At 43.6% G+C, this 24897-nt stretch overlaps 1 protein-coding gene across 7 annotated transcripts in view; it reads right to left on the bottom strand.

The window, feature by feature from the left end:
• The window catches only part of LOC132407398 (TNF receptor-associated factor 1-like), a 53328-nt gene that overhangs the window by 7002 nt on the left and 21429 nt on the right, over positions 1 to 24897 (bottom strand). For 6 of the 7 annotated variants that reach the window (XM_059993820.1, XM_059993819.1, XM_059993824.1 and 3 more), the window contains 4 exons: positions 23047 to 23139; positions 11795 to 11860; positions 6896 to 7306; positions 4990 to 5167 (listed from right to left, as the gene is read on the bottom strand). In XM_059993820.1, the coding sequence (XP_059849803.1) occupies positions 4990 to 5167; positions 6896 to 7306; positions 11795 to 11860; positions 23047 to 23139 (748 nt within the window). The remainder of the gene's footprint in view (positions 1 to 4989; positions 5168 to 6895; positions 7307 to 11794; positions 11861 to 23046; positions 23140 to 24897) is intronic. The other variant, XM_059993826.1, reaches the window with a different exon arrangement.

Here is a 24897-nt window from a genome sequence, read left to right as displayed (position 1 = left end):
AGTTCTGTATGTATGCAGAAGAAAGCCCTGAGATTTGTCCTTGACCATGGCTACATGCTTTTATGCCTTGAATTGCTGCCACGATTGGCTGATTAGACTTTGAATTAATGAACGTGTATAAGTGCAGCTAATCAAGTGGTCACAGAGTGTAGCTGCATTTAGGTGGTAACTACCTTGTCCCCAAACCTGAGGAGCAAGTTACTCATAAAAAGGGTGGTGAGTACATTCAATGAGATACTAGAGGAAGTGGTTAAGGCAGCTACAACAGTATCATTTACGAAATCCTTGGATAGCTACATGGAGGGGCAGAGCTTAGAGGGATATGGGCTGAACACAGGAAATCGGGGCAAGCTCGATAGTCACTGTGGTCTGCATGGACTGGTTAGGCCAAAGGGGCTGTATGCATTCTTTTTGCCCAATGTGCGTTGTTCCTTTCTGTGCCTTATGGTGCATCAGGCAGTAAACAATCTCTTTTAGAACATAGAATAGTACAGCACAGTAAAGGCCCTTTGGCCCACAATGTTGTGCCGACCCTTAAACCCTGCCTCCCGTATATCCCCCCCACCTTAAATTCCTCCATTTACCTGTCTAGTAGTCTCTTAAATTTTCTTGTCTGTTTTGTCTGTATTTTGATGAGGCTGAGTTGCTAGCTTTGCCACTCAACCCAGCAGAGATGGAAAGTGTGCAGAGAGCCGGCCGGATTCGAACCCAAGCCCACTCGCCTCGAAGTCTGGTGCAGATGCCACTACACCACCGGCCTGTTTGCTCAATGACTCTAATTTAAATATATCCTCCAATTATCATTATAATTTTACAGAAAACACAGCTCATTAGTGAAGCAGTTTAAATTCTTACACACAGAGAAAAATACATTCTCCTTAAGTTTATAAATACTCCTTTAAATATATTTTCAAGAAGAAAATGGAAATGGAGAGAAAAGTATGAAATAATGGTGTTGCATTTTCAATGGACAATACAGGAAGCATTGACCTGTCATATAAACCAGCCCCTTAACGAAAATCTTAAGCGGCTAAATACCATAGCTAAAACAGAATCAGCTGGAAAAGCTCAGCAGATTTCTCCACAGATGCTGCCTGACCTGCTGAGTTTTTCCAGTATTTTATGTTTTATCTTTCATTTCCTTTTATTTTCATTTACTGGGGAGAACATATATTTCATTTTTTTTACACAATCCCATTGTATAATTACATTGTACATTTAAAAATTAGCAAGTCGAAGTCTGTGAAGTTATTAGCTTTAATGTACATTCAAGCTGAAGACAATTAACTCAATATTTCCAATTGATGACAATCTAGAGTGATGATTTCTACTGTAACCACATGTAATATAGTAACATCTGAGCAACTAATATACTCTATGCTGACACCCACTGTTGTCGTATTTCTGTTATTGCTCAGATATCAGTAGAAATAATGGAACCTTTCTTGAAATGACTTGTAAAGGTTTGGTGGGAGCAGTTGGCGGCTTAACATTCATATTATTAGTGTGTCCTCCCAGTCATCTGAAGGCAGAACAAAATGTTTAAAATTTTAAATGCACGAAGTCTGCAAATGCTGGAAATCCAAAGCAGCATGCACAAAATGCTGGGGCAACACAGCAGGTCAGGCAATGTATATGGAAATGAGAAAATGGTCAACATTTCAGCCAGAGTCCTGATGAAGGGTCTCAGCCCAAAACATCGACTATTTAGTCTGCCTGACCTGCTTAGTTCCTCCAGTGTTTCCTGTGTGATGTTTAAACTTAAATCATTTTTTTGTTCAATAAATCTTTACCCCATTGTATGTGGTGACATTTGACAATGGTGAGTACTCTAGTGGAAATTTTGAAGGGCTGTGGGTGCTGCCCTGTCCTACCTCTAGTCTCATTTTGAGAGGTTTGCTAAATTCTGTCAACTGTGAGCAACTCCGCATGGTTGTAAAGAAATCACTTGGGCAAATATTACTCACCATTCACCTAGTTATTGTACTCTAAAGGGGAAAAATGATCACAGATAATCTATTTTCACCTAGATCATCAGTGCAGCTAAATCTATTTCCACCAATTAGATCCTTTTGACACATTTTGCAGTATTTTTACTGCAAAGGAACACATTGATCCTTCCATTTTCCCCAGTACATCGGTATTTTGCCTAGCTGAACATAATGTGAAAATGGAGAAGCAGAGTATTTTTTGATTGGGGTAGCAGTAAACGGGATTGGTGATCATAAATTGCTGAGAATTACCATGCAGGTGCAGTAAGCAGTTAGAAAGGCAAATATGTTGTTGATGTTTATTGTGAGAGGATTGATGTAGGAGCAGAAGTAGGCCATTCAGCCCATCTAGTCTTCACCACCATTCCATTGTGGTTGATTTATTATCTCTCTCAACCCCTTTCTCTAGCTTTCTCCTCATAAATGTTGACACCCTGACCAATCAAGAACCTGTCCACTTCTCATTTTAAATATAGTCAATGACTTGGCCTCCACAATGAATTCCACAGATACACTACCTTCTGGCTAAAGAAATTCCTCCTGAACCCTGCTCTAAAGGGATTTTGAAGCTATGCCCTGTGATCCTAGACCAGGGGTGGGCAAACTTTTTGACTTGAGGGCCACAAAGGGGTCTAAAATTTGACGGGGGGGGGCCGGACCAGGAGCAGATGGACGGAGTGTTTTGGTAATACACCTCATAAGAGAAAATAAAATATCATGGGATATGTAGAAAACATGTGCTTTAATTTCAATTGAAAATGAACAAATGCATTACAACAAAATATCTGTCTTTGAAGTCCCATGGTAGTTAGCTATTTATTGAAATGTCTTTTAAAACACTGAAAATTAAATGAATAAAATACAGCTTTTTTAATAGTAACAGTTATTATTTTAAAGCACTGAAAATTCTGTTATCCTTCAAGATATTATCATCATCACTCTCCTCTTGACTGTCTTTATTTCAAAAACGGTAGGAGATGCAGGTCTACTTGTCCTGCTCCTTCTTATTCAATTGTCCCCTGTGCCAAAACTCAACAACGACCCGCACAATGACAGAACAGGGAGAGCGCGCCAATATGCGGAGCTCTGTGCTCGCAAATCCCCGCAGGCGATCTCCCTTAGCCGGAACGCTGGCTAATTGTGAGCCGGTTCGGATGTGCCAGGAAATGGGTCGCCACAAGGTCACAAAGTAAAGCGCAAATGTGGAGTAATACTCTGCACCTCAACAAAGGTCAATGTATATAGAGTGCGTCATCTATTGGGAAAACGCCAGAATTGTGGGGAGAAAACGTTAACAAGGTTTATTAATATAATTTCATCAAGTTCTGCGGGCCGGATTAAAAAGCTTAACGGGCCGCATATGGCCCGCAGGCCGTAGTTTGCCCATGCCTGGCCTAGACTCTCCCACTAAAGGAAACATCTTCACTGTGTTCACTCTCTGTAGGCCTTTCGATCATCAATCCCACCTGTTCTTCTAAACTCTAGTGATCACAAGCTCAAAGCCATCAAATGCTCCTCATATGTTAACTCTTTCATTCCCAGGATTGTCCTTGTGAACCGCTTCTGGACCTTCTCCAATGTCAGCAAATCCTTTTTTAGATAAGGGGCCCAAAACAGTCCACCATGTTCCTAGTGCGTTCTGACCAATGCTTTATAAAGGCTCAGCTTTACATCAATCCTCAATTGAACAGAGCAGCTAGTGAGACCACATATAGTATATTGTGCATGATTCTGGTTTTCCTGCTGCAGTGAAAGTTCATTAGATTGATTCTTCTGTTGATTAAAAAGATCTACCTAGATTTCAGATGAATAGAAGATTATCTCCAGTGAACATATAGATTGTAAATTAAGTTTTCATTATTCTGAACAACAATAAAGAGAAATCTCTTCTCTCATACTTGGCAAATCTTTGGAATTCACTTCCTCTGAGAAATCTGAAGGCAGTGAATTCCAAAGATTTGCCAAGTACTGGGTGAACAGACAGAGATCAATAGATATTTTAGGTATTAAGGGAAACAGTGGATATGTGGTTGGTGAAGGAAAGTGGTGCTGAGGTAAAAGAAACAGTCATGATCTTATTGAATGGATAGAGTGGACGTAGAGAAGATGTTTCCTATAATGGGGGAGTCTAGGACCAGACACCACAGCCTTAGAATAGAAGAACATCCCTTAGAAGAATGAGAGGGGATCTTATAGAAACATGTAAAATTATGAAAGGAATAGATAAGATAGAGGCAGGAAAGTTGTTTCCACTGGTAGTGAGACTAGAACTAGGGGACATAGTTTCAAAATTCGGGGGAGTAGATTTAGGACGGAGATGAGGAGGAACTGCTTTTCCCAGAGAGTGGTGAATCTGTGGAATTCTCTGCCTAATGAAGCAGTGGAGGCTACCTCAGTAAATATACTTAAGACAAAATTGGATAGATTTTTGTGGTAGGGGAATTAAGGGTTATGGGGAAAAGGCAGATAGGTGGAGATGAGTCCGTGACTAGATCAGCCATGATTTTATTGAATCAGGCATGATAGGTCAGAAGGCCTACACCTGCTCCTATTTCTTATGCTAAGAAGAGAGATGAGGAGGAATTTCTTTAGCCAGAGGGTGGTGAATCTGTGGAATTTATTGCCACAGACAGCTGTGGAGGTCAAGTCATTGGGTATAATTACAGTCAAGATTGGTAGGTTCATCATTAGTAAGGTTGTGAAAAATTAAGGGGAGAAGGCAGCAGAATGGGGTTGAGAGGGATAATAAATCAGCCATGCTCGAATGGTGGAGTGGACTCAATGAGCCAAATGGCCTAATTCTGCTCCTATGTGTGGTTAGGGTCTATGTATAGTGAAGCAGGCTTGAAGATCTGAATGGCTGCTTCTGTTTTGTGTTTGCCAGACTGAAACAAACAAAATTAAGGGTTTTTTTTAAAAAAGAATTTTCTCCTTATGAGTTGTTGTTAAAAGTGGAGCGTCACATTTACACCAGAGATGGTGTCACTTCATTTCTTACCACTGGAATCCAAGTATGGCCTTATTCCATCAATGGCTTCTTGAAGCCTTCTTTTGATTTGTGGGATTTTCCAGATGAACAGGCCGCAATGCGTCATGGTTTCCAGTGCCATGATTTTTGCAGTACAGCCTTGTATTGCCTGCTCTGTTTGATCCAGTCTCGACTCGAGGATTGCCACCTTTTGCGAGACAATGTTTAAAAAAAAATCATTGCAAAGAAAGTGTTTATTGAATCAGATAAAGTTCTTAATGCATGCTAATTGCTTTACTGTAATACGGAAGAGTTGAATAAATTAGAGGTTCTTAAAATCTCACTAGCAACCAAAATCTTCCAAAATAACAAACTGCTGGAGGAATTCTCAGGTCAGGCAGCATCTGTAAAGCAGGAGTTCCAATGTTTTTTATACATGGATCCCTACCAAAAACTGAGGGGTTCATTGACCCCAGGTTGGGAGCCATTGTGGTAAAGGAATATAAACTGGACAGTAGAAGGGACAGTACAGCCAATTGTGACAGTTCAAATTACTCTGATGACCCCGTTCTCTCTCTGCCACCCTGTTTCTTTAACAATGGGAATTCTTTTGAATACTGAAAAATCAAATTTTTTTGGGTGCTGTTATTATGCCCTAAAGATGTAAAGTCAATGGAAAACTAGAAAAATGGCATGAAAAAAAATTAAATACTTAAAAGAAAGTAAGAGGTGGTGAGATCCAGAGTATTAGTTTAATCAGTAGGAGAAGATGCAGCACAGCTGTATCAATTATTAAAGGGAAACTCAGTATTGCTCCCAGGAATTTCCTCATCTGAACAGTGTATTGAGTGCTTCTACAAAGCTTTAAAAGTAATAACTGGAAGCTGAATTAAGGGATGAACGTGGATGGGTTGAATTATTTTTCTCATCTGTAAAGATCTGAAGACCTTTGCAAAAGCTACAGTAGCATAGCAGCATGACGCTATTACAGCTCGGTGCATTCCAGAGTTTGGAGTTTAATTACGGCGCCTCTCTGAAGGGAGTTTCTGTACATCCTCCTGTGGAATGCATGGGATTTAACCGGTTTCCTCCCACAGTCCCAAGATATACTGAGCAGGTTCATTGGTCATTGTCCCACTTGGTGGCGCAATAATATCAACACCGGACTCCAGAACAAAGGTTCCTGCATTCGAATCCAAGTCGGGTCAAGCATCGAGCTAGCAACTCGGCCTCGTAAAAACAAGTATAGCTTGTACGGAAACACTGTCATGATGGTGCCCTGATAACTCCACTGCTGAGTTAAGGGCTAATCTTCTTCATTTGTCATTGTAAATTGTCCCTTGATTAGGTTAGAGTTAATTGAGGTTGTGGGGTTGCCAGGGTGGCTTGGCTTCTGCACTAAATAAAAATAAAAACACACAGTACTGTTACTGTGTTCCTCTTCCCACAGATGCTGTGGAATTTGAGTAATTACTATTGCAGCAAGGTGGAGTGCTAAGTAATTTTAATAGCTTACACTCAATGCAGCAGCCAGATTCACTTGGCTGGACCATGTAAAGGAAGCTGAGCAGCAAGGAAATCTTGTTTGCATCCTTAAGAAAGAATGACCTTGGCAAGACAGTCAATTGCAATGCCAACCATTGTCTTGGTCAGGGTATATTGGATTAAGTGATTGGAACAGCAGAAGAGACAAAAACTGAGGCCAAACAATGATGCTAAAATTATACCTTCTTAGAGTTTTCTGAAGTTGTATTGATGGAAACATGAAGGGAAGAAAGTACCCCACTGGCATATTTTTATCTTAAAGGCTACAGGTCAAAAAGGACATGGAATTAGGTACAGCAAATACAAAAGAAACAAAGGTCAACAGTTACTCTTTTAGGCTTCCACTAATGAAAAATCCATTTAAAATGAAGGAATTAATATTTTAACCAACCTTATTTTCGACATCAGTAAATACTTGCTCATTGCTCTCTGTCTGTCTGCTCAAAGAGGCTACAGTCCTTGAGAATTCGTTAATCTTCTTTGGCACAGATGTCACTTTCTCTTCAAAGGCGGCGAACTTGGTCTCAACAATTGTTGCACTCCGCTCTGTTGCCTCCAGGCGCTTGCAGAACTCTTGCAGTTCTTTGCAGATTTCCTTTATCTGACGATCGTTTTGAAGAGATTTGACCCTCAGTTGTACTTTATCAGTTTCTCCTTCCAGCAGCGTCAACGTTCTTGACATTTCTGGTGGCAAGTTAGCAAGGGCTGCCGCCTGGCTGAGCTTTGCAAGTTGATTCATTAGAAGGTTAAGGTGTTGTCTGACAGATCCAGCTTCATGTTCCTGAATCTTTGATCTTCCTCCCTGGGGGGGGGGGGGGGGAGACAATCAGCTTTGTGTAGCGATTTGAGTTTTGTGGAAATGGCAGAAGAGGGCATTTTCTCTTTAAAGGATTCTCAGGCTCAGCAAGAGGAAGTAATATGTTATGATGGGCTGAGGCTCCTGCGTAAGACAGCACAGCCGAAGATCCTCTCAGATTGGAATTGGCAAAAGAGGGGTGACGTGGTCCCAAAAAAAATTTGCTTATAGATGATAATGATTGGAAGTACACCTAGTGGCCACTTTATTAGGTTCAGGAGTGGACCCCAGTGTGGTTATCTGCTGCTGTACCCATCCACTTCAAAGTTTAATGTGCGCTCACAGATGCTCTTCTGCACACCACTGTTGTAACACGTGGTTATTTCAATTACTGTCACCTTCCTGTCAGTTTGAACCATTCTCCTCTGACCTCGTCATTAACAAGACATTTTTGCTCACAGAACTACTGCTCACTGGATTTTTTTTTTTTGGTTTTTGCACCATTCTCTGTAAACTCTAGACTCTGTTGTGCATGAAAATCCCAGGAGATTAGCAATTCTTTAGATACCTCCCCGCCTGGCACCAACAATCATTCCACGGTCAAAATCACTTCGATCGCATTTCTTCCCCCATTCTGATATTTGAACAACTGGACCTCCTGACCATGTCTGCCTTGAGTTGCTGCCACGTGATTGGCTGAGCAGATATTTGCATTAACAAGCAGCTCCCCAGGTGTACTTGATAAAGTGGCCACTGATTGTTCGAGGCATTGGATGTGTTGACTGTGATAGCAAAGGGTAGGGGAAAGATGTTGCAGCCAGTAAGTACTGAGGCAGAGTCCAGCATGTAACTCTAGCGAAGGACAACTGGTGTTGTAGGTGCAGACCAAGGTAGCTTGGCATCTAAATGGCCAGAATATTAATGCACTTTTTCCTACCCAACCTCATACAATTTCCCCTCGTTTATTTGTTAATTATGTGCCGTGTTGTCTGACGTGGGTGATCATGGTCTTTCCCTGACCATGATTGTTCTTGGCAAATTTTTCTACAGAAGAGGTTTGCTGTTCCAGTCTTCTGGGCAGTGTCTCTGCAAGACAGGTGACTCCAGTCATTATCTATACTCTTCAAGATTGTCTGCCAGGTGTCAGTGATTGCATAACCAGGACTTGTGATCTGCACCGGCTGCTCGTACGACCACCCACCACCTGCTCCCCTGGCTTCATGTGACCCTGATCAATGGGGAGGAGGGGGCCTAAGCAGGGGCTACACCATGCCCAAGGGTGACCTGCAGGCTAGTGGAGGGAAGGAGTGCCTTCCACTTCCTTTGGAAGAGACAATCTCAGCCCCTTGTACCCAGTCTAAATCCAACTTTGCTCTATGCTACACTCACCTACTGGTCTAATTTTCCAATAGAGCCCCACCACTGCCAATTTCTTGGGCTGTGATGCAGGAAGATGGTATAGGGTGCCAGAGCAGATTTTGCAGGGTGAGTTATGAGAGTGTTGGGTTACAAGACTATGACACAGATGAAACTGGTGACAAAAAGTAATACTATAGTAATGCTCTTCTGGGAATATCTTTTCTCAAGGTTAAAGCCTTGAATTTATTTTTTATTGGATTTCCCTCAAAATTTCCCTTCATGGAATTAATTAATAGGGGGAATGTAAAAGGAGATTTCCCGTTACTGAAGTTGTCTTCTACATTTTCCCTACTGAAGTGTTTTGGACTTTTTCAATCACTGTTCTGTTTAGGAAATTAACCCACTGTATTTGCTTGATATAGCTACATTGACTGCATATCTACATTGATATCAGCAGTTTCTGAGATACTCAAACCACCCCGTCTAGCACCAACAATCATTCCACGGTCAAAGTCACCTCGACCACATTTCTTCCCCATTCTGATGTTTAGTCTGAAAAAAACAACTGAACCTCTTGAGCATGCCTACATGTTTTTACGTATTGAGTTGCTGCCACCTGATTGGCTGATTAGATAACACTCAGCTGTACCTAATAAAGTGGCCACTGAGTGTATATAGACTGATTGTATGTAAATGAAGTGACACCAGGTTCAGGAGTATCTGAACATAAGGTAACTCTGACAGGAAATGATAAACTGACAAAACATCCAGCGGGCAGCAGTTTGTGGCCGAAAATGCCTTGTTAATGAGAGAGGTCAGAGGACAATGGCCAGACCTGACAGGAAACCGCCAGTAACTCAAATAACCACATGTTACAACAGTCACTGCCCTGTGTTTCCATGTGCCCTGCTGCTAAGTAGAGTCTTGGTCACTAACGTGACTTTGTCATTTTATCATTTCCTATCAGAGTCACATTATGTTCAGATACTCCTGAACCTGGTGTCACTTCATTTACATACAATCAGTCTATGTACACTCAGTGGCCTCTTTGTTAGGTACAGCTGACTGTTAATGCAAGTATCTAATCAGCCAATCAGGTGGCAGCAACTCCATGCATAAAAGCATGCAGGCACGGTCAAGAGGTTCGGTTGTTTTTTTCAGACTAAACATCAGAATGGGGAAGAAATGTGGTCTAGGTGACTTTGACTGTGGAATGATTGTTGGTGCCAGATGGGGTGGTTTGAGTATCTCAGAAACTGCTGATCTCCTGGGCTCTTCGTCCACAATAGTCTTTAGAGTTTTACAGAGAGTGGTGCGAAATGCAAAAACATCCAGTGAGCAGCAGTTTATGGGTGAAAACGCCTTGTTAATGAGAGAGGTCAGAGGAGAATGGCCAGACTGCTCCAAGCTGACAGGAAGCCGCTAGTAATTCAAATAGCCACACATTGCCACACTGGTTATTGTTACACGCACAACCCGTCGAACCTTGGGGTGGATGGGCTAAGCAGCAGAAGACCACAAACACAAACTTCGTATTAGGTACAGGAGGTGCATAATAAAGTGGCCACTGAAAGCATGTGCCTCAAAGAGAGGAAGTTAAATGGGGGTAAAATGTACCAACAAGATATACTGTCAAACACTAAAAATATCTTTGAGCAACAGATCCCTGCAAGCCTGGATTTCAGTATCCCGTGACGTTTTTGTGAGTAGCAGAGATTCCTCAAATGTTCCAGTGTCACCCTGACTGAAGCAGATAATGGTCACAAAACATGTTTTGTAAAAGTACGAAAAACAGGATGTTAATCATTCATTCTCAGGGCAGATGGAAGAGTTCTCAGAGTCTATTTTTCATGGTTGCTGCACTTGCTTATGCAAAGCAATAAGATTATAGTTATTCTTTTACACCAGCACCAAGCACCCAGTAATAACCTCTCCCTAATAACTATACGGGGCCCCCAACCTGGGGTCCACAGACCCCTTGGTTAATGGTGGGGTACATGACATAAAATAGGTTAGCAACCCGCACCCTAAGGCATAGTTTATGTCTTGCTTGCCAAGCCCCTGGACATTGACCCCACTCTGTCAAGGACTGTGTAGTGACTGACCGTGCATCAGCCTCCCCATGTTAAACAAAGTCATTCACAGGCGTTTTCCATTAAGGGAATCCACCCTAACTTCCCAGGTTACACCCCTTAATAATAGTTTCCAGTATTTTCCTTACATAGAAACGTAGAAAATAGGTGCAGGTGTAGGCCATTCAGCCTTTGAGCCTGCACCGCCATTCAGTATGATCATGGCTGATCATCCAACTCAGAACCCTGTACCTGCTTTCTCTCCATACCCCCGATCCCTTTAGCCACAAGGGCCATATCTAACTTACCACTCGTGTCAGGCAATCTGATGATCTAGAGTTTCTTGTTCCTTGAGGCACAAGACACTGCTGGAGTTCTGGAGCAACACACAAAATACTGGAGGGACTCAATGGGTCTGGCGGCATCTATGGAGGGAGATGGTTGGTCGACGCTTTGGCTCGAGACCCTTCATCAAGGCCATTTAGTGAGGTAGCGTTTGTTCTTTGCCCGTGCAGGGGCCGTTAGCTGGTTAATAGATAGTTTTAAAAGACACCCAATATGGTCATAGAGTTATAGAGCACAGAAGCAGGCCCTTTAGCCCATCCAGTTGTGCTGTCCCAGTCTTCTGTCTAGTTCTATCTACCTGCACCCAGACCATAGCCCTCCATATGTGACCTTAATATACCCCTCCCATCCATGTACCTATCCACACTTTTCTTAAAAAGTACTATTGAACCCACATTTACCATTCCACTGGCAGCTCATTCCACATTCACACCACCGTCCGAGTGAAGAAGATTCCCCATAAATATTTCAGCTTTCACCCTAAGCCTGTGCCCCTAGTTTGAATCTCACCCAGTCTGAGAGGAAAATGCCTGCAAGGATTCACTCTATCTGTACCCCTCCTGATTTTGTATGCCACTATAAAACCTCCACTCGTTCTGCTGTGCTCCACAGAATGAACTCCTAACTTCTTCAAGCTTTTGTTGTTAACAATTGAATTGGGATTTTGAACCTTCTCATTTCTGCAAGGATTTGCTGAAAGGCTTCATGCTGGGCTCACCTTGAACCTGCAGCCGACTGTGCTGAAGAAGCAGTGGTTCTTCACTTCGAACCCTTTGGCTTCACACTGCAAACCAACAGATTTATTAATGAATAGTATCATTTATTTATTTACTTATCTACAGTACTACTGTAAAGTCTTAGGCACATATAGATAGCTTGAGTGCCTAAGACTCTTGCACCGTACTGTTATGTATTGCACTGTACTCCTACTGCAAAACAAAACAGTAAATTTCATGACTTGTGTGAGTGATAATAAACCTGATTCTGATGTGGGTCTCTATTGTGGACTGAGAGTGAAAAGGGGGCAGGGGGAGGGGAATCATGGTTGGAAGAGAAGGGAAGGGAGGGGGAGGGAGTGGGAAGCACCAGAAAGATGCAATGATCAATAAACCACTTGTTTGCAATTAAATGACCTTGCCTGGTGTCTCAGTGCTGGGTGTGTCTGTACCCACCCCTGGCACTCCTTCTCTGCCACCTGTCCCATACCTCTCTTGTGGCGCTCCACCCTCACCATTCACAACATCCTTTGCTTCCACCAGATTTTTAAACTGTTAACAGACACAGTCCTGTTCAAAGTCTTGGGCACCCTACGCTGTACATACAGTACAGTGAAATGCGCGGTTTGTGTAAACAACCAGCACAACCTTGTTGCCACACATTCCGGTACTGATATAGCACGCCCACAATGTTCAACAGATCCAGACAGAATACAAAAAAACAACAACTGTTTTTGCCCCACCCACATACACAACCCTCCAACCCCTGCACTCCATTATCTTCACTGTTACACGGTAGCTTTAATTTGCAGCAAAATGGAGGATGGGAGAGTTCTAATGTATTGCTGGTTCTGAATCCAGCAACAAGGAAACAGGCCATTCAGCCTACCTTGTCCGTGCTGGCCTGTGGCACCCATCTATGTAAATCCCATCCTCCAACATTGGGCTCATAGCTTTCTCTGCCCATGTGATTTTCAGTACTCAGTTAGAGACAGGTTAAGTGCTCCCTCCACTTTCTCAGGCAGTGTACTCCAGGTATTCATCATTCTCCAGGTCCCCTCTAAATATTTGATCACTACCTTTAATCTATGTCCATTAGTTTTATTTAGAAATACAATCATGGTGAGAATGTACAAATTCAAAGTTCAAAGTACATTTATTATCAAAGTACATATACGTCCCCACATAATACCCTGAGATTAATTTTCTTGTGGGCATACAAAGAAATACTATAGAATCAATGAAAAATTACTCACAAAGACTGGCAAATAACCAATATGTGAAAGAAGATTAACAGTTGTAACAGTAAATAAATAAACAAACAAACTCTGTGCAGACAGCAGTGGGAATTGAACCCAGGTTACTAGTGCTGTAACAGTGTTATGCTAACCACTATGCTGCCGTAAGATTCAAAAGTTAAAGTACATTTATTATCAAAGTATGTAATGCTGTATACAACCCTGAGACAGCCACAAAACAACCATGGGATCCGTTCAAACAAAATGATCAACCCCCCCATGTGCAAAAAACAAATCAAGCAAACAGAAACAAGAACATCAACCCCCCCCCATGCAAAAAACAAATCTCGCAAATGACAACAAGAAAGAATGAATGAAAATGCAGAAAATAAAAGACAAAATTGACAGAGTCCACTATTGAGTTCAGCTCAGTGTTTGTTATCTGCGGGCTGTCCTGATTCAAAGTCGCCCAAAATAGGAGTGACCAGAAACTGCAGTCCAGTCCACAAACTGCAGACCCAGAACTTCGGTACCATCCTCTGACAGCATCGAGGGAAAGAGAGGGACCATCACACAGAGACAGCAGCAGCGAGCAAGAGACAGGTAGACAGCACTGAACAGTCGCTCGCCTTGACAATTTCAATCTTCCTTGATGCTTTAGTCAGTGAGACTGGTGAGAAATAGAGTCGATCATGGGCTTGCACCGTCTCTAAGCTCCTTGGCCTCAAGGCTGCTCACCTCCCTGAACCTTCTTGGAGACAGCAAAGCACCAGGTTGCTCAGTCAGCCCAAAAACACACAAGCGAACATAGATCACAGGCTCTGACAGTACCAGAACCACTTTTAAAGATTATCGTCCTATCAAGAAAGGTGAAACAGGATGGGTCTGTATTTGTGAAATTCAGATTCAGATTCAGTTTATTGTCATTTATAAACCACAAATACAATGCAGTTAAAAAATGAGACGACGTTCTCCGGAATGATATCATGAAAAAGCACAAAACAGACCACACAAGAAAAACTACATAACGTTTAGTAATCCCCAATCCAGAGTCCGGAGAGGCTGCTGTGTATCGATATCGCGTTACCGTCTTAGCATGTTCCCCGGAAAGGAACTACAAACCCATCAGACAAACCTAAAGCTACAGGACCTACACAAAACCACATAGTTACATATAGTTAGAGTTAACATATAGTTTCAACAGTGCAGACAATACCATAATTGATAAAAGACTAACTGACAAAGACCACATAATTATAACACATAGTTTCAACAGTGTAAAGCAATACCGATGAAGAGCAGTCCATGGCACGGTTTAAAAGAAAGTCTCAAAGTCCTGACAGCCCATCATCTCAAGCAGACAGTAGAAGGAAGAAAAACTCTTCCTGCCATGAACCTACAGCACCGCAGCTTGCCGATACAGCACTTTGGGAGCTCCAACCACAGCCAACTCCGAGTCCGTCTGAAAACTTCGAGCCTCCGACCAGCTCTCTGACACCGAGCAGCATCTCTGCCGAGCGCTTCGACCCCGGTCCCGGCCGCCAAGCAACAGGCAAAGCCGAGGATTCGGGGCCTTCCTCCCGGAGATTTTTCCGATCGCACAGTAGCAGTGGCAGCGAAACAGGCATTTCAGAAGTTCCACCAGATGTTCCTCCATGCTTCGCACGTCCGTCTCCATCAAATCAGGATCGTACACGACATCCTACATGACAGATTACAGATATTCATTCCAAAGGATAAGGGATGACCTTTTTGAGAAATAAAAGATCCTGGGGAAGCAGACAGGATGGATTTTAAGATTTTTTACTGATGGGAGAGCTGGAACAGGGGACACAGTATCGGACATCACTGTATAACAAGCAGGTTCTGTTTAACGGACAACTCAGTGAACTTGACCAGCTCCATCATGAGAGGACACCATCGAGTACATCTTCAAAAGCTGATGCCTTTAGAAGGCGGTATCAGTCACTAAGGATCCCCACCATCCAGGCCATGGCCTCCTCTCATTCCGACCTTCAGAGAGAAGGGGCAGGAGCCTGAAGCTGCACACTCAACATTTCAGGAACTGCTTCTTCCCCTCCACCATCAGATTTCTGACTGGTCCATGAACACTATCTCAATATTTTTTACACTACTTATTGTAGCATAGTATTTTTAAAAAATTGTTCTATACTGCTGTAGCAAAATTTTGTGACATATGTCGGTGATAATAAACCTGATTCTGTTTCTGACTCTGACCATAAGTCAAGTTTGTCCTACAAATCAGTGAATACACAAAACCTCTAACTCCGGTAACCATGCATCCAAAGTTTGTATTGAATGGCAACAAAAGCAAAAGACCAATAATAAAGAACAATTACTAAAACTGGAGAGGGAGGAAACTAGTTGTGCTGTTCATTGGTGTGAACATATGATCATAGGAATGTACATTGTACTTTTGAAGTTATTAATTATAATAGGAGCTCACTCCTTCCTATGGGTGTCCATAAGTCTAAACGTGGACCAAGGTGTCAGTTTTAGAGGTAAGGTGAGTGTGAATATCCATGACAGTCGACGTTTTGGGCTGGGATAGCTCTCGCTCCAAAATGTTGGTTGTTTAATTCTCCTCCATAGATGCTCCCTGGGCTGCTGAGTTTCTCCAGCTCTTTGTGTGTGTTGCTCTGGATGTCCAGTCTCTGCTGAGTCTCTTGTGTTTACACTAGGGCTGTGCTGGAGCCCAGAATGTGAACTCTGAGTCAAAAGATTGTTGTCCTATCAAGAGGGGCTAAACGGGCTGGATCTGCATTTGTGGAATGCCTGCTTCACTGCCGCTGCTACTGTGCAATTGTGGGGAGGGGGGGAAGAGGGGCTTACTAAGTAAAAAAATCCTCAGAGAGGCCAATAGTTTGAGTTCCTTCTCTTGGAGGGGCCGCTGGTTTGAGTTGCTGCTGGTTCTTGGAACTATTATCAAAATTCTGAGACTCCTGGATTGGACTGTAGCTCACATCAGCCTCTTTCAGTTCTGTGTTTTATCGTGTTTTCGCCCATTCTTGTTGCCGATTGGTGGGCTGGGGACTTGGGTGATCAGTTAGTTTTAGTGCGATGGAGGGGTTGGGGTGTTTGGGGTTTACGAGTTTTTGTTTCTTTTTCTTTTTGTGTTGGGGGAGGGTTGGAATCTTTCTTTCAACTATTTTCTTTGGTTTTCTGTATTCTGTGGCTAGCTAGAGAAGACAAATTTCAGAGTTGTATTCTGCATACATACTTTGACAGTAAAATGAACCTTTGAACCTTTTAATCCTGTGGAAGCAGAGAGGGAAGTGTGGCTTCAAGGAAGCATGGTGAAACTGGGATCAAGACGGAAGTGTCCCACGATTGGGGTCACACCCACTCAGAGGAAGATGCCTGTGTGTTTTATATCCCAAGACACACTACCCTTTGACATTTCCTCTTGCTATTGTCCTAGGCCCAACCAAAGTAAATGTAATATCAAAGTACATATATGTTACCATATACCACCCTGAGATTCATTTCCTTGTGAGCATTTACAGGAAAAAGGAAATACAATGAAACATAATGAAAAACTGTGGAGCGTGGCCAAGTGGTTAAGGCATTGGACTAGTGATCTGAAGGTCATGAGTTCGAGCCTCAGCAAGGCAACATGTTGTGTCCTTGAGCAAGGCACATAGCCACACATTGCTCCAGTCCACCCAGCTGAAAACGGGTACCAGCAAAATGCTGGGGGTTAACCTCGCGATAGACTGGCATCCTATATGGGGGAGGAAGGGAGTTTCGTACTCTCAGTTGCTTCACGCCACAGAAACCGGCATAAGCATTGGCCTGATGAGCCTATAAGGTTCGGGACAGACTTTAACTTTTAACCATAATGAAAAACTATTCATAAACAAAGACTGACAAACAACCTATGTACAAAAGAAGACAAATTGTCCAAATAAAAACAATACTGAAATCTTGAGTTGTAAAGGGTCCTTGAAGGTGAATCTGTAGGTCGTAAAATCAGTTCAGAGTTGTGGTGGATAAAGTTATCCATGTTAGTTCAGGAGCCTGAAGATTGTAGGGTAAAAACTGTTCCTGAACCTGCTACACTTTCCCTTATTGTCATATTCAGGAGTGTGTGGATGTTTTTTGATGAGTATGAAATATTGATTGTCATAGGTAAATGTAGTAGTCCATGTCTGATAAAATCCAAGATAAGACATGATTTGTACCCTCTCTGCCATTCCGAATGTCCATCCCCTCCACCACTGCAGCCTGAGCTCTTGGCACCTTCCAAATGTGCATGGCCACCACAAAGGATGGCACTGGCCATCACCAAGAAAGACATAGACAATGTGAATGGGGGGGGGGGGCACACAAATGCTGGAGGAACTCAGGAAGTCAGGCAGCATCAATGGAGAAGAAAAATGACTGGAAAAATCACGTTCATGCCTTCAAGTTGGAGACTATCCAGACAGAAAAGCCTTCCCCTCCCCCACCTCCTTAACGCGTAAAAGCATGCAGATGTGGTCAAGAGGTTCAGTTGTTGTTCAGACCAAAGATCAGAATGGGGCAGAAATATGATCTAAGTGACTTTGACCATTGAGTGATTGTTGTTGCGTGACAGGGTTGTTTGAGTCTCTCAGAAACTGAGACGTTCATGCCTGACAGTCTCTGGAGTTCACAAGAATAGCACAAGAAAATCCAGTGAGCAGTAGTTCTGTGGGCGAAAACAGCTTGATAATGAGAGAGGCCAGAGGAAAGTGGGCAGACAGGTTCAAGCTGACAGAAATGTGGCAGTATCTCAAATATCCGCACATTACAACAGCGGTGTTCAGAAGAGCACCTCTGAATGCACAACATGTTGAACCTTGAAGTGGATGGGCTGCAGCAGCAGAAGACCACGAACGTATACACAGTGGCCACTTTATTAGGTACAGGAGGTATTGCGAGTATTGAGTTGCTGCCACATGATTGGCTGATTCGATATTTGTATTAACGATCAAGTGTGCAGGCGTACCTAAAAAAGTGGCCGCTGTTCCTTCATCATCACGGAATCCTGGAAATTCCAGCTAACTTGGGTCTGTCCCTCTCAAGAGTAATCAGCGATGGCAAATAAACACTGGTGTGGCCCATTACTCCCAAAATGAATAAATTAAGCTAAACTGAACCAGAAGTAACACTTTTAGAAATGTAAAACAGGCCAGGACATTTAAGTGAGATACCTTCTCTGCTGTAAAGGGGGATGGCATCTGTAAGCATTATCCCAAAACAAGTGTGACAGTATTCTTGGATTTGTGTTTCTATTTGATTCTTAAACTGAAGCATACTGCAGTAAGGTCAGAATCAGAATTAGGTTTAATGTCACCGGCATGTGATGTGAAATTTGTTAACTTAGCAGCAGCAGTTCAATGTAATACATAATCTAGCAGAGAATTTGTTTTTAAAAATAGTAATAAGTAAACAAGTAAATCAATTACGTATATTGAATAGATTAAAAATGTGCACAACAGAAATACTGTATATTAACAAAAATGAGGTAGTGTCCAAAGATTCAACATCCATTTAGGAATTGGATGGCAGAGGGGAAGAAGCTGTTCCTGAATTGCTGAGTGTGTGCCTTCAGACTTATGTACCTGCTACCTGACGGTAACAGTGAAAAAAGGGCATACCTTGGGTGCTGGAGGTCCTTACTAATGACGCTGCCTTTCTGAGACACTGCTCCCTGAAGGTGTCCTGGGTACTTTGTAGGCTAGTACCTAAGATGGAGCTGACTGAATTTACACCCTTTTACAGCTTCTTTCAGTTCTTGTAGCCCCTCCATACCAGACAGTGATGCAGCCTGTCAGAATGCTCTCCATGGTACAACTATAGAAGTTTTTGAGTGTATTTGTTGACATGCCAAAACTCTTCAAACTCATAATAAGGTATAGCTGCTGTCTTGCCTTCTTTACAACTACATTGATATGTTGGGACCAGGTTAGATCCTCAGAGATCTTGACACCCAGGAACTTGAAGCTGCTCACTCTCTCCACTTCTGATCTCTCTATGAGGATTGGTGTGTGTTCCTTCATCTTATCCTTCCAGAAGTCCACATTCAGCTCTTTCATCTTACTGACGTTGAGTGCCAGGTTGTTGCTGCGGCACCGTTCCACCAGTTGGCATTTCTCACTCCTGTACGCCCTCTCACCACTACCTGAGATTCTATCAACAATGGTTGTAATGTCAGCAAATTTATAGATGGTATTTGAGCTATGCCTAGCCACACAGTCATGTGTATATAGAGAGTAGAGCAGTGGGCTAAGCACACACCTGAGGTGCGCCAGTGTTGATCTTCAGCGAGGAGGACATGTTATCACCAATCCGCACAGATTGTGTTCTTCTGGTTAGGAAGTCGAGGATCCAATTACAGAGGGAGGTACAGAGAACCAGTTTCTGCAACTTCTCAATCAGGATTGTAGGAACGATGGTATTAAATGCTGAGCTATCGTCGATGAACAGCATCCTGACACAGGTGTTTGAGTTGTTTAGATGGTCTAAAGCCGTGTGGAGAGCCATTGAGATTGTGTCTGCTGTTGACCTATTGTGGCAATAAGCAAATTGTAATGGGTCCAAGACCTTCCTGAAGCAGGAGTTCAGTCTAGTCATGACCAGCCTCTCAAAGAATTTCATCACTGTTGATGTGAGTGCTACTGGATGATAGCCATTAAGGCAGCCCACATTATTCTTCTTAGGCACTGGTATAATTTTTGCCTTTTTGAAGCAAGTGGGAACTTATGTCCTTAGCAGCGAGAGGTTGAAAATATCCTTGAATAGTCCCGCTAGTTGGTTAGCACAGGTCTTCTGAGTCTTACCAGGTAGTCCATCGGGACCTTCCGCCTTGCAAGGGTTCACTCTCTTTAAAGACAGTCTAACATCGGCCTCTGAGATGGAGATTACAGGGTCATCAGGGGCAGCAGGGATCTTCACAGCTGTAGTTGTGTTCTCCCTTTCAAAGCGTGCATAGAAGGCATTGAGTTCATCTGGAAGTGAAGCATTGCTGCCATTCATGCTATTGGGTTTCGCTTTCGATTGAATCTGATGTTGCCTCCAACTTCGCTTGAAATTGTCTCTTCACTTGAAATAGCCCTCTGCAAATCATACCTGGCTTTCTTGTACAGGCCTTTGTTGCCAGACTTGAATGCCACAGGTCTAGCCTTCAGCAGACAACGTACCTCCTGGTTCATCCACGGCTTTTGGTTTGGGAATGTACAGTAAGTCTTTGTGGGCACACACTCATCCACACAGGTTTTAATGAAGTCGGTAACAACTCCAGTATACTTGTCTAGGTTGGAGATGAATCCCTGAATACAGTTCAGTCCACCGATTCAAAGCAGTCCTGTAGGCGCTCCTGTGCTTCCCTTGTTCATACCTTCTTGGTCCTCACTGCTAGTGCTGCAGTCTTCAGTCTCTGTCTGTACTCAGGAAGTAAAAGTACAGCTAGGTGATCAGAAAGTGAGGGCGTGGAATATCACGGTAGGAGGAAGAATAATACAGCAAGATGGTTGGCATGTACAAACAAGGCACCGGGACTAGATGGGAGCGTGTGGAACCTCGCAAACTCACTTGGACAGAGCTCTGGAGAGCCCAACCATCGTGCATCAAGTTTCTCATCCAATCAGTCTATGACGTTCTCCCAAGCCCGGCCAACCTGCACAGGTGGGGCATGGCAAACACTCCAGCATGCCAGCTGTGCCAGAAGAGGGGCACTTTGGAGCATATCCTCAGTTGCTGCCCGAAGGAGTTGGGGGAAGGGTGATACTGCTGGCACCATTACCAAGTCTGAAGGTCTGTGGTGGACGCAATCAGCACGGCGATTCAAGACAGCACAAATCAGCACGCTCCCAAACAGTCCATCACCTTTATTAGAGCTGGGGAGAAGGGTCAACATTGGCCTAGCTCCTCAGGAGAGCTTCTTGCCACTGCACGAGACTGGCAGCTCGAAGTCGGCCTAGGGAGGCAGCTCAAGTTCCCAGCGATCATCGCAGCTACTCCACTCTGCCTGGACATGGTGTTCATATCAAGTCAAGTCACTTTTTATTGTCATTTCGACCATAACTGCTGGTACAGTACACAGTAAAAATGAGACAACGTTTTTCAGGACCATGGTGTTACATGACACAGTACAAAAACTAGACTGAACAACGTAAAAAAACAACACAGAAAAAAAAAACTACACTAGACTACAGACCTACCCAAGACTGCATAAAGTGCACAAAATAGTGCAGGCATTGCAATAAATAAAAACAGGACAATAGGGCAGTAAGGTGTCAGTCCAGGCTTTGGGTATTGAGGAGTCTGATAGCTTGGGGGAAGAAACTGTTCCATAGTCTGGTAGTGAGAACCTGAATGCTTCGGTGCCTTTTCCCAGACGGCAGGAGGGAGAAGAGTTTGTATGAGGGATGCGTGGGGTCCTTCATAATGCTGTTTGCTTTGCAGATGCAGTGTGCAGTGTAAATGTCTGTAATGGCGGGAAGAGAGACCCCGATGATCTTCTCAGCTGACTTCACTATCCACTGCAAGGTCTTGCGATCCGAGATGGTGCAATTTCCGAACCAGGCAGCGATGCAGCTGCTCAGGATGCTCTCAATACAACCCCTGTAGAATGTGATGAGGATGGGGGGTGGGAGATGGACTTTCCTCAGCCTTCGCAGAAAGTAGAGACGCTGCTGGGCTTTCTTTGCAATGGAGCTGGTGTTGAGGGACCAGGTGAGATTCTCTGCCAGGTGAACACCAAGAAATTTGGTGCTGTTTACGATCTCTACCGAGGAGCCGTCGACGTTCAGCGGGGAGTAGTTGCTCTGTGCCCTCCTGAAGTCAACAACCATCTCTTTTGTTTTGTTCACCTTCAGAGACAGATTGTTGGCTCAGCACCAGTTCGTTAACCGCTGCACCTCCTCTCTGTAAGCTGACTCGTCATCTATTATCAGAGTCTACAAAGCACGTGGTCCTGCTGGAACTTACTGTCCCCTGGGAAGACCGGATTGAAGAGGCCAACGAGTGCAAGAGGACTAAATATGCAGATCTTGTTGCAGAATGCTGGAGCGATGGCTGGAGAGCTCGCTGTGAGCCCGTCGAAGCTGGGTGCCGGGGCTTCGCTGGCCATTCATTACAGCAGACTCTTAAACTCCTTGGAGTAAAAGGACTGCAGTGCAGAGCCACCAAGAACATTCCGGAGGCTGCTGAAAAGCCCTCGCGGTGGCTGTGGATCCAGGGGGGGAATCCGTGGATTAGTGCACCACTTGGGCACAAGTCGGGGGCTGATCACCCCCGGCTGGGTCGCCCGGGCAAGGGTGCCTGATGATTAAAGACCTGAAACATCCTACGACCCCGGGTTCATCACTGAAGACGTGTCCGTGTATTCTACAACTTGATGGTGGTGCAGCAACTTCCCGAAGTGAGGACGTGGAATATCACGGTAGGCATTCTTGATGGTGGTGCAACAATGGCCCAGTGTGTTGTTTCCTCCGGTATTGCAAGTGATCTGTTGATGGTAGTTGCTTAGTGATTTTTTCAGACTGGTTAAAATCCCCCAAAATGACAGTTTTGGGCGTGCTGTTTCGTGCATGTTGATCCCATTGCTCAGATCATCTAAAGCCTGCTTGACATTGGCCTGAGGTGGAATGTAAACTGCTACTAAAATGACCCCGGAGAACTCCCGTGGTAGGCAAAAAGAACGGCACTTAACTGCTAGATATTCCAGGTCTGGTGAGCAGAATTGGGACAGCACTGATATATTTGTGCACCAAGAAGATTTGATCATGAGGCATACTCCTCCGCCTCTGCTTTTGAGAGAGACTATAGATCTATCCTGACCGTGTATAGTAAACCCATTGATCTGGATCGTTGCACCCGGTTCAGGAGGGTGCCAGAATTCCATGAAACCAAGGACACACACAGTCCTAATGTTTCTCTGATTCTCCCTCTGTACATTGTATTCTGTGAATTCAAGTAACTGATTAGGTCTAATACTTATAATTTTATATTAAATTCTACATAAATACCTTCTCATTTGATGTTTTCAACTTTCCTGACATTCCCGTATTCATCTTTGCTTCCTGATTTTCAAATCCTGTGTGCACATCTGCTATGTGATCCTGTGGGTACAAAGGCACCATCAGAAGAGTGATCAGTTTATAGGTGATTTCCTGACAGAGAAAACATTCTCAGCCTCATTGTTCAGATGATCTCATTCAAGCAGGCTTCTGCTGGAATTCCGAAGAAGCTAACGCGCCTATGGGATTTGAGAAGAACATTTTGCTCACCAGTGCAAAATGGGATTGGTGCTCTGAAATGAAACAGAAAATGCTGGGAACACGGCAGGTCAGAGTGCATCTGTGAAAGGAGAAGTAGTTAACGTTTTAGGTCCCGGGAGCCCTTTTCAGGACTGGAAAAGAGAGAAAAAGATTAAAAAGCCTAGATAGAGTGGACATGGAGAGGATGTTTCCAATAGTGGGAGAGTCTAGGACCAGAGGGCACAGCCTCAGAATAAATGAATGTCCTTTAGAACAGAGATGAGAAGGAATTTCTTTAGCCCCAAGGGTGGTGAACGTGTGGAATTCATTGCTACAGACTCCTGTGAAGGTCAAGTCATTCAATATATTTAAAGCAGAGGTCGATAGGTTCTTGGTTAGTGAGGGCATCAAAGATTACCGGGAGAATGGGGTTGAGAGGGAAAATAAATCAGTCACTGTGGAATGGCAGAACAGACTCGATGGTCTGAATGGCCTAATTCTGCTCCTCTGCCTTATGGTCTAAAAAAAGTAAATTTTCATTGGGGATAAAGTGGGGAAGAGATGGGAATATGTGTGATAGGGTGAAACCTAAGGAGTCAATGTAGCATTCAGAAGCATGTTCCCCTTCAGCTGTGAAATGCATTGTTAATAGTGTGTCCAATAGGACAGATTATACCGTAGACAACAATGATAGGAAATTGTGTCCAGTTCTGATATTAACTGAAGTGGTAAGTGGAGAATTCATTACTGAGTACAGAGGCTGTAATATGTCCAGAATGATAATTAGATGTTGGTCTTCAAGCTTACATGTCAAGTAATATCCTAAGGGGGGGAGATTCCTTTACCTCCTCAGATGCTTCTTTCCCAACCAATTCCAACACCTGACATCTCTTGTATGTCCTTGTTGCAAAGTACATTTGTCTTCTGTAAATCTTGCGTCACCAAGGTGAGTGAAAGGGAAGGAAGGACAGTAACCAGCTCCGAGAGAAATGTCACAATTCAAAGGTTCAAAAATTTGTTTACTATTAAAATACACAACTCTGAAATTCTTCTTCTCCAGATAGTCACAAAACCAAGAAAGAAAAGAATGGCAGCACGATCATCAACCCCCAAATCGCTCCTCCCCGCGTAAAAAAACAGGCAATATGGAACAGACACATCGACCCCCAAATCCCCCTCCCCTGTGCACAGAAAATGAGAAATATTGGGCGCCAAACACAGAATATAAAAAAAACTATAAGTCTGAAAAAATGTCTGTAGTCCAAGTCCGTATCCAAAATGCAGAAAAGCTGGGTAATATTCTCCGGCCACAATGGCAGACCTTTCCCTCTCCGGCAGTAAAGCGATCCCACCAGTGATCAGAAGGCAGTCTCCCCTCTCTGTAGCAGTGCAATCCCACCAGCGATCAGAAGGTAGTCTCCCCTCTCTGTAGCAGTGCAGTCCCACCAGTGATCAGAAGGTAGTCTCCCCTCTCTGTAGCAGTGCAGTCCCACCAGCGATCAGAAGGCAGTCTCCCCTCTCTGTAGCAGTGCAGTCCCACCAGCGATCAGAAGGTAGTCAGCTGGTGCTCACCTTCCACATTCACCTCGATGTTTCAATTGCCCTGATTGCTTTAATCAG

The sequence above is a fragment of the Hypanus sabinus genome, chromosome 18 (genome assembly GCF_030144855.1).
Source record: "Hypanus sabinus isolate sHypSab1 chromosome 18, sHypSab1.hap1, whole genome shotgun sequence".
In the NCBI taxonomy this organism is placed as follows: Eukaryota; Metazoa; Chordata; class Chondrichthyes; order Myliobatiformes; family Dasyatidae; genus Hypanus; species Hypanus sabinus.
Note: the sequence above shows the minus strand (reverse complement) of the source record. Positions and strands in the feature narration are given on the sequence as shown.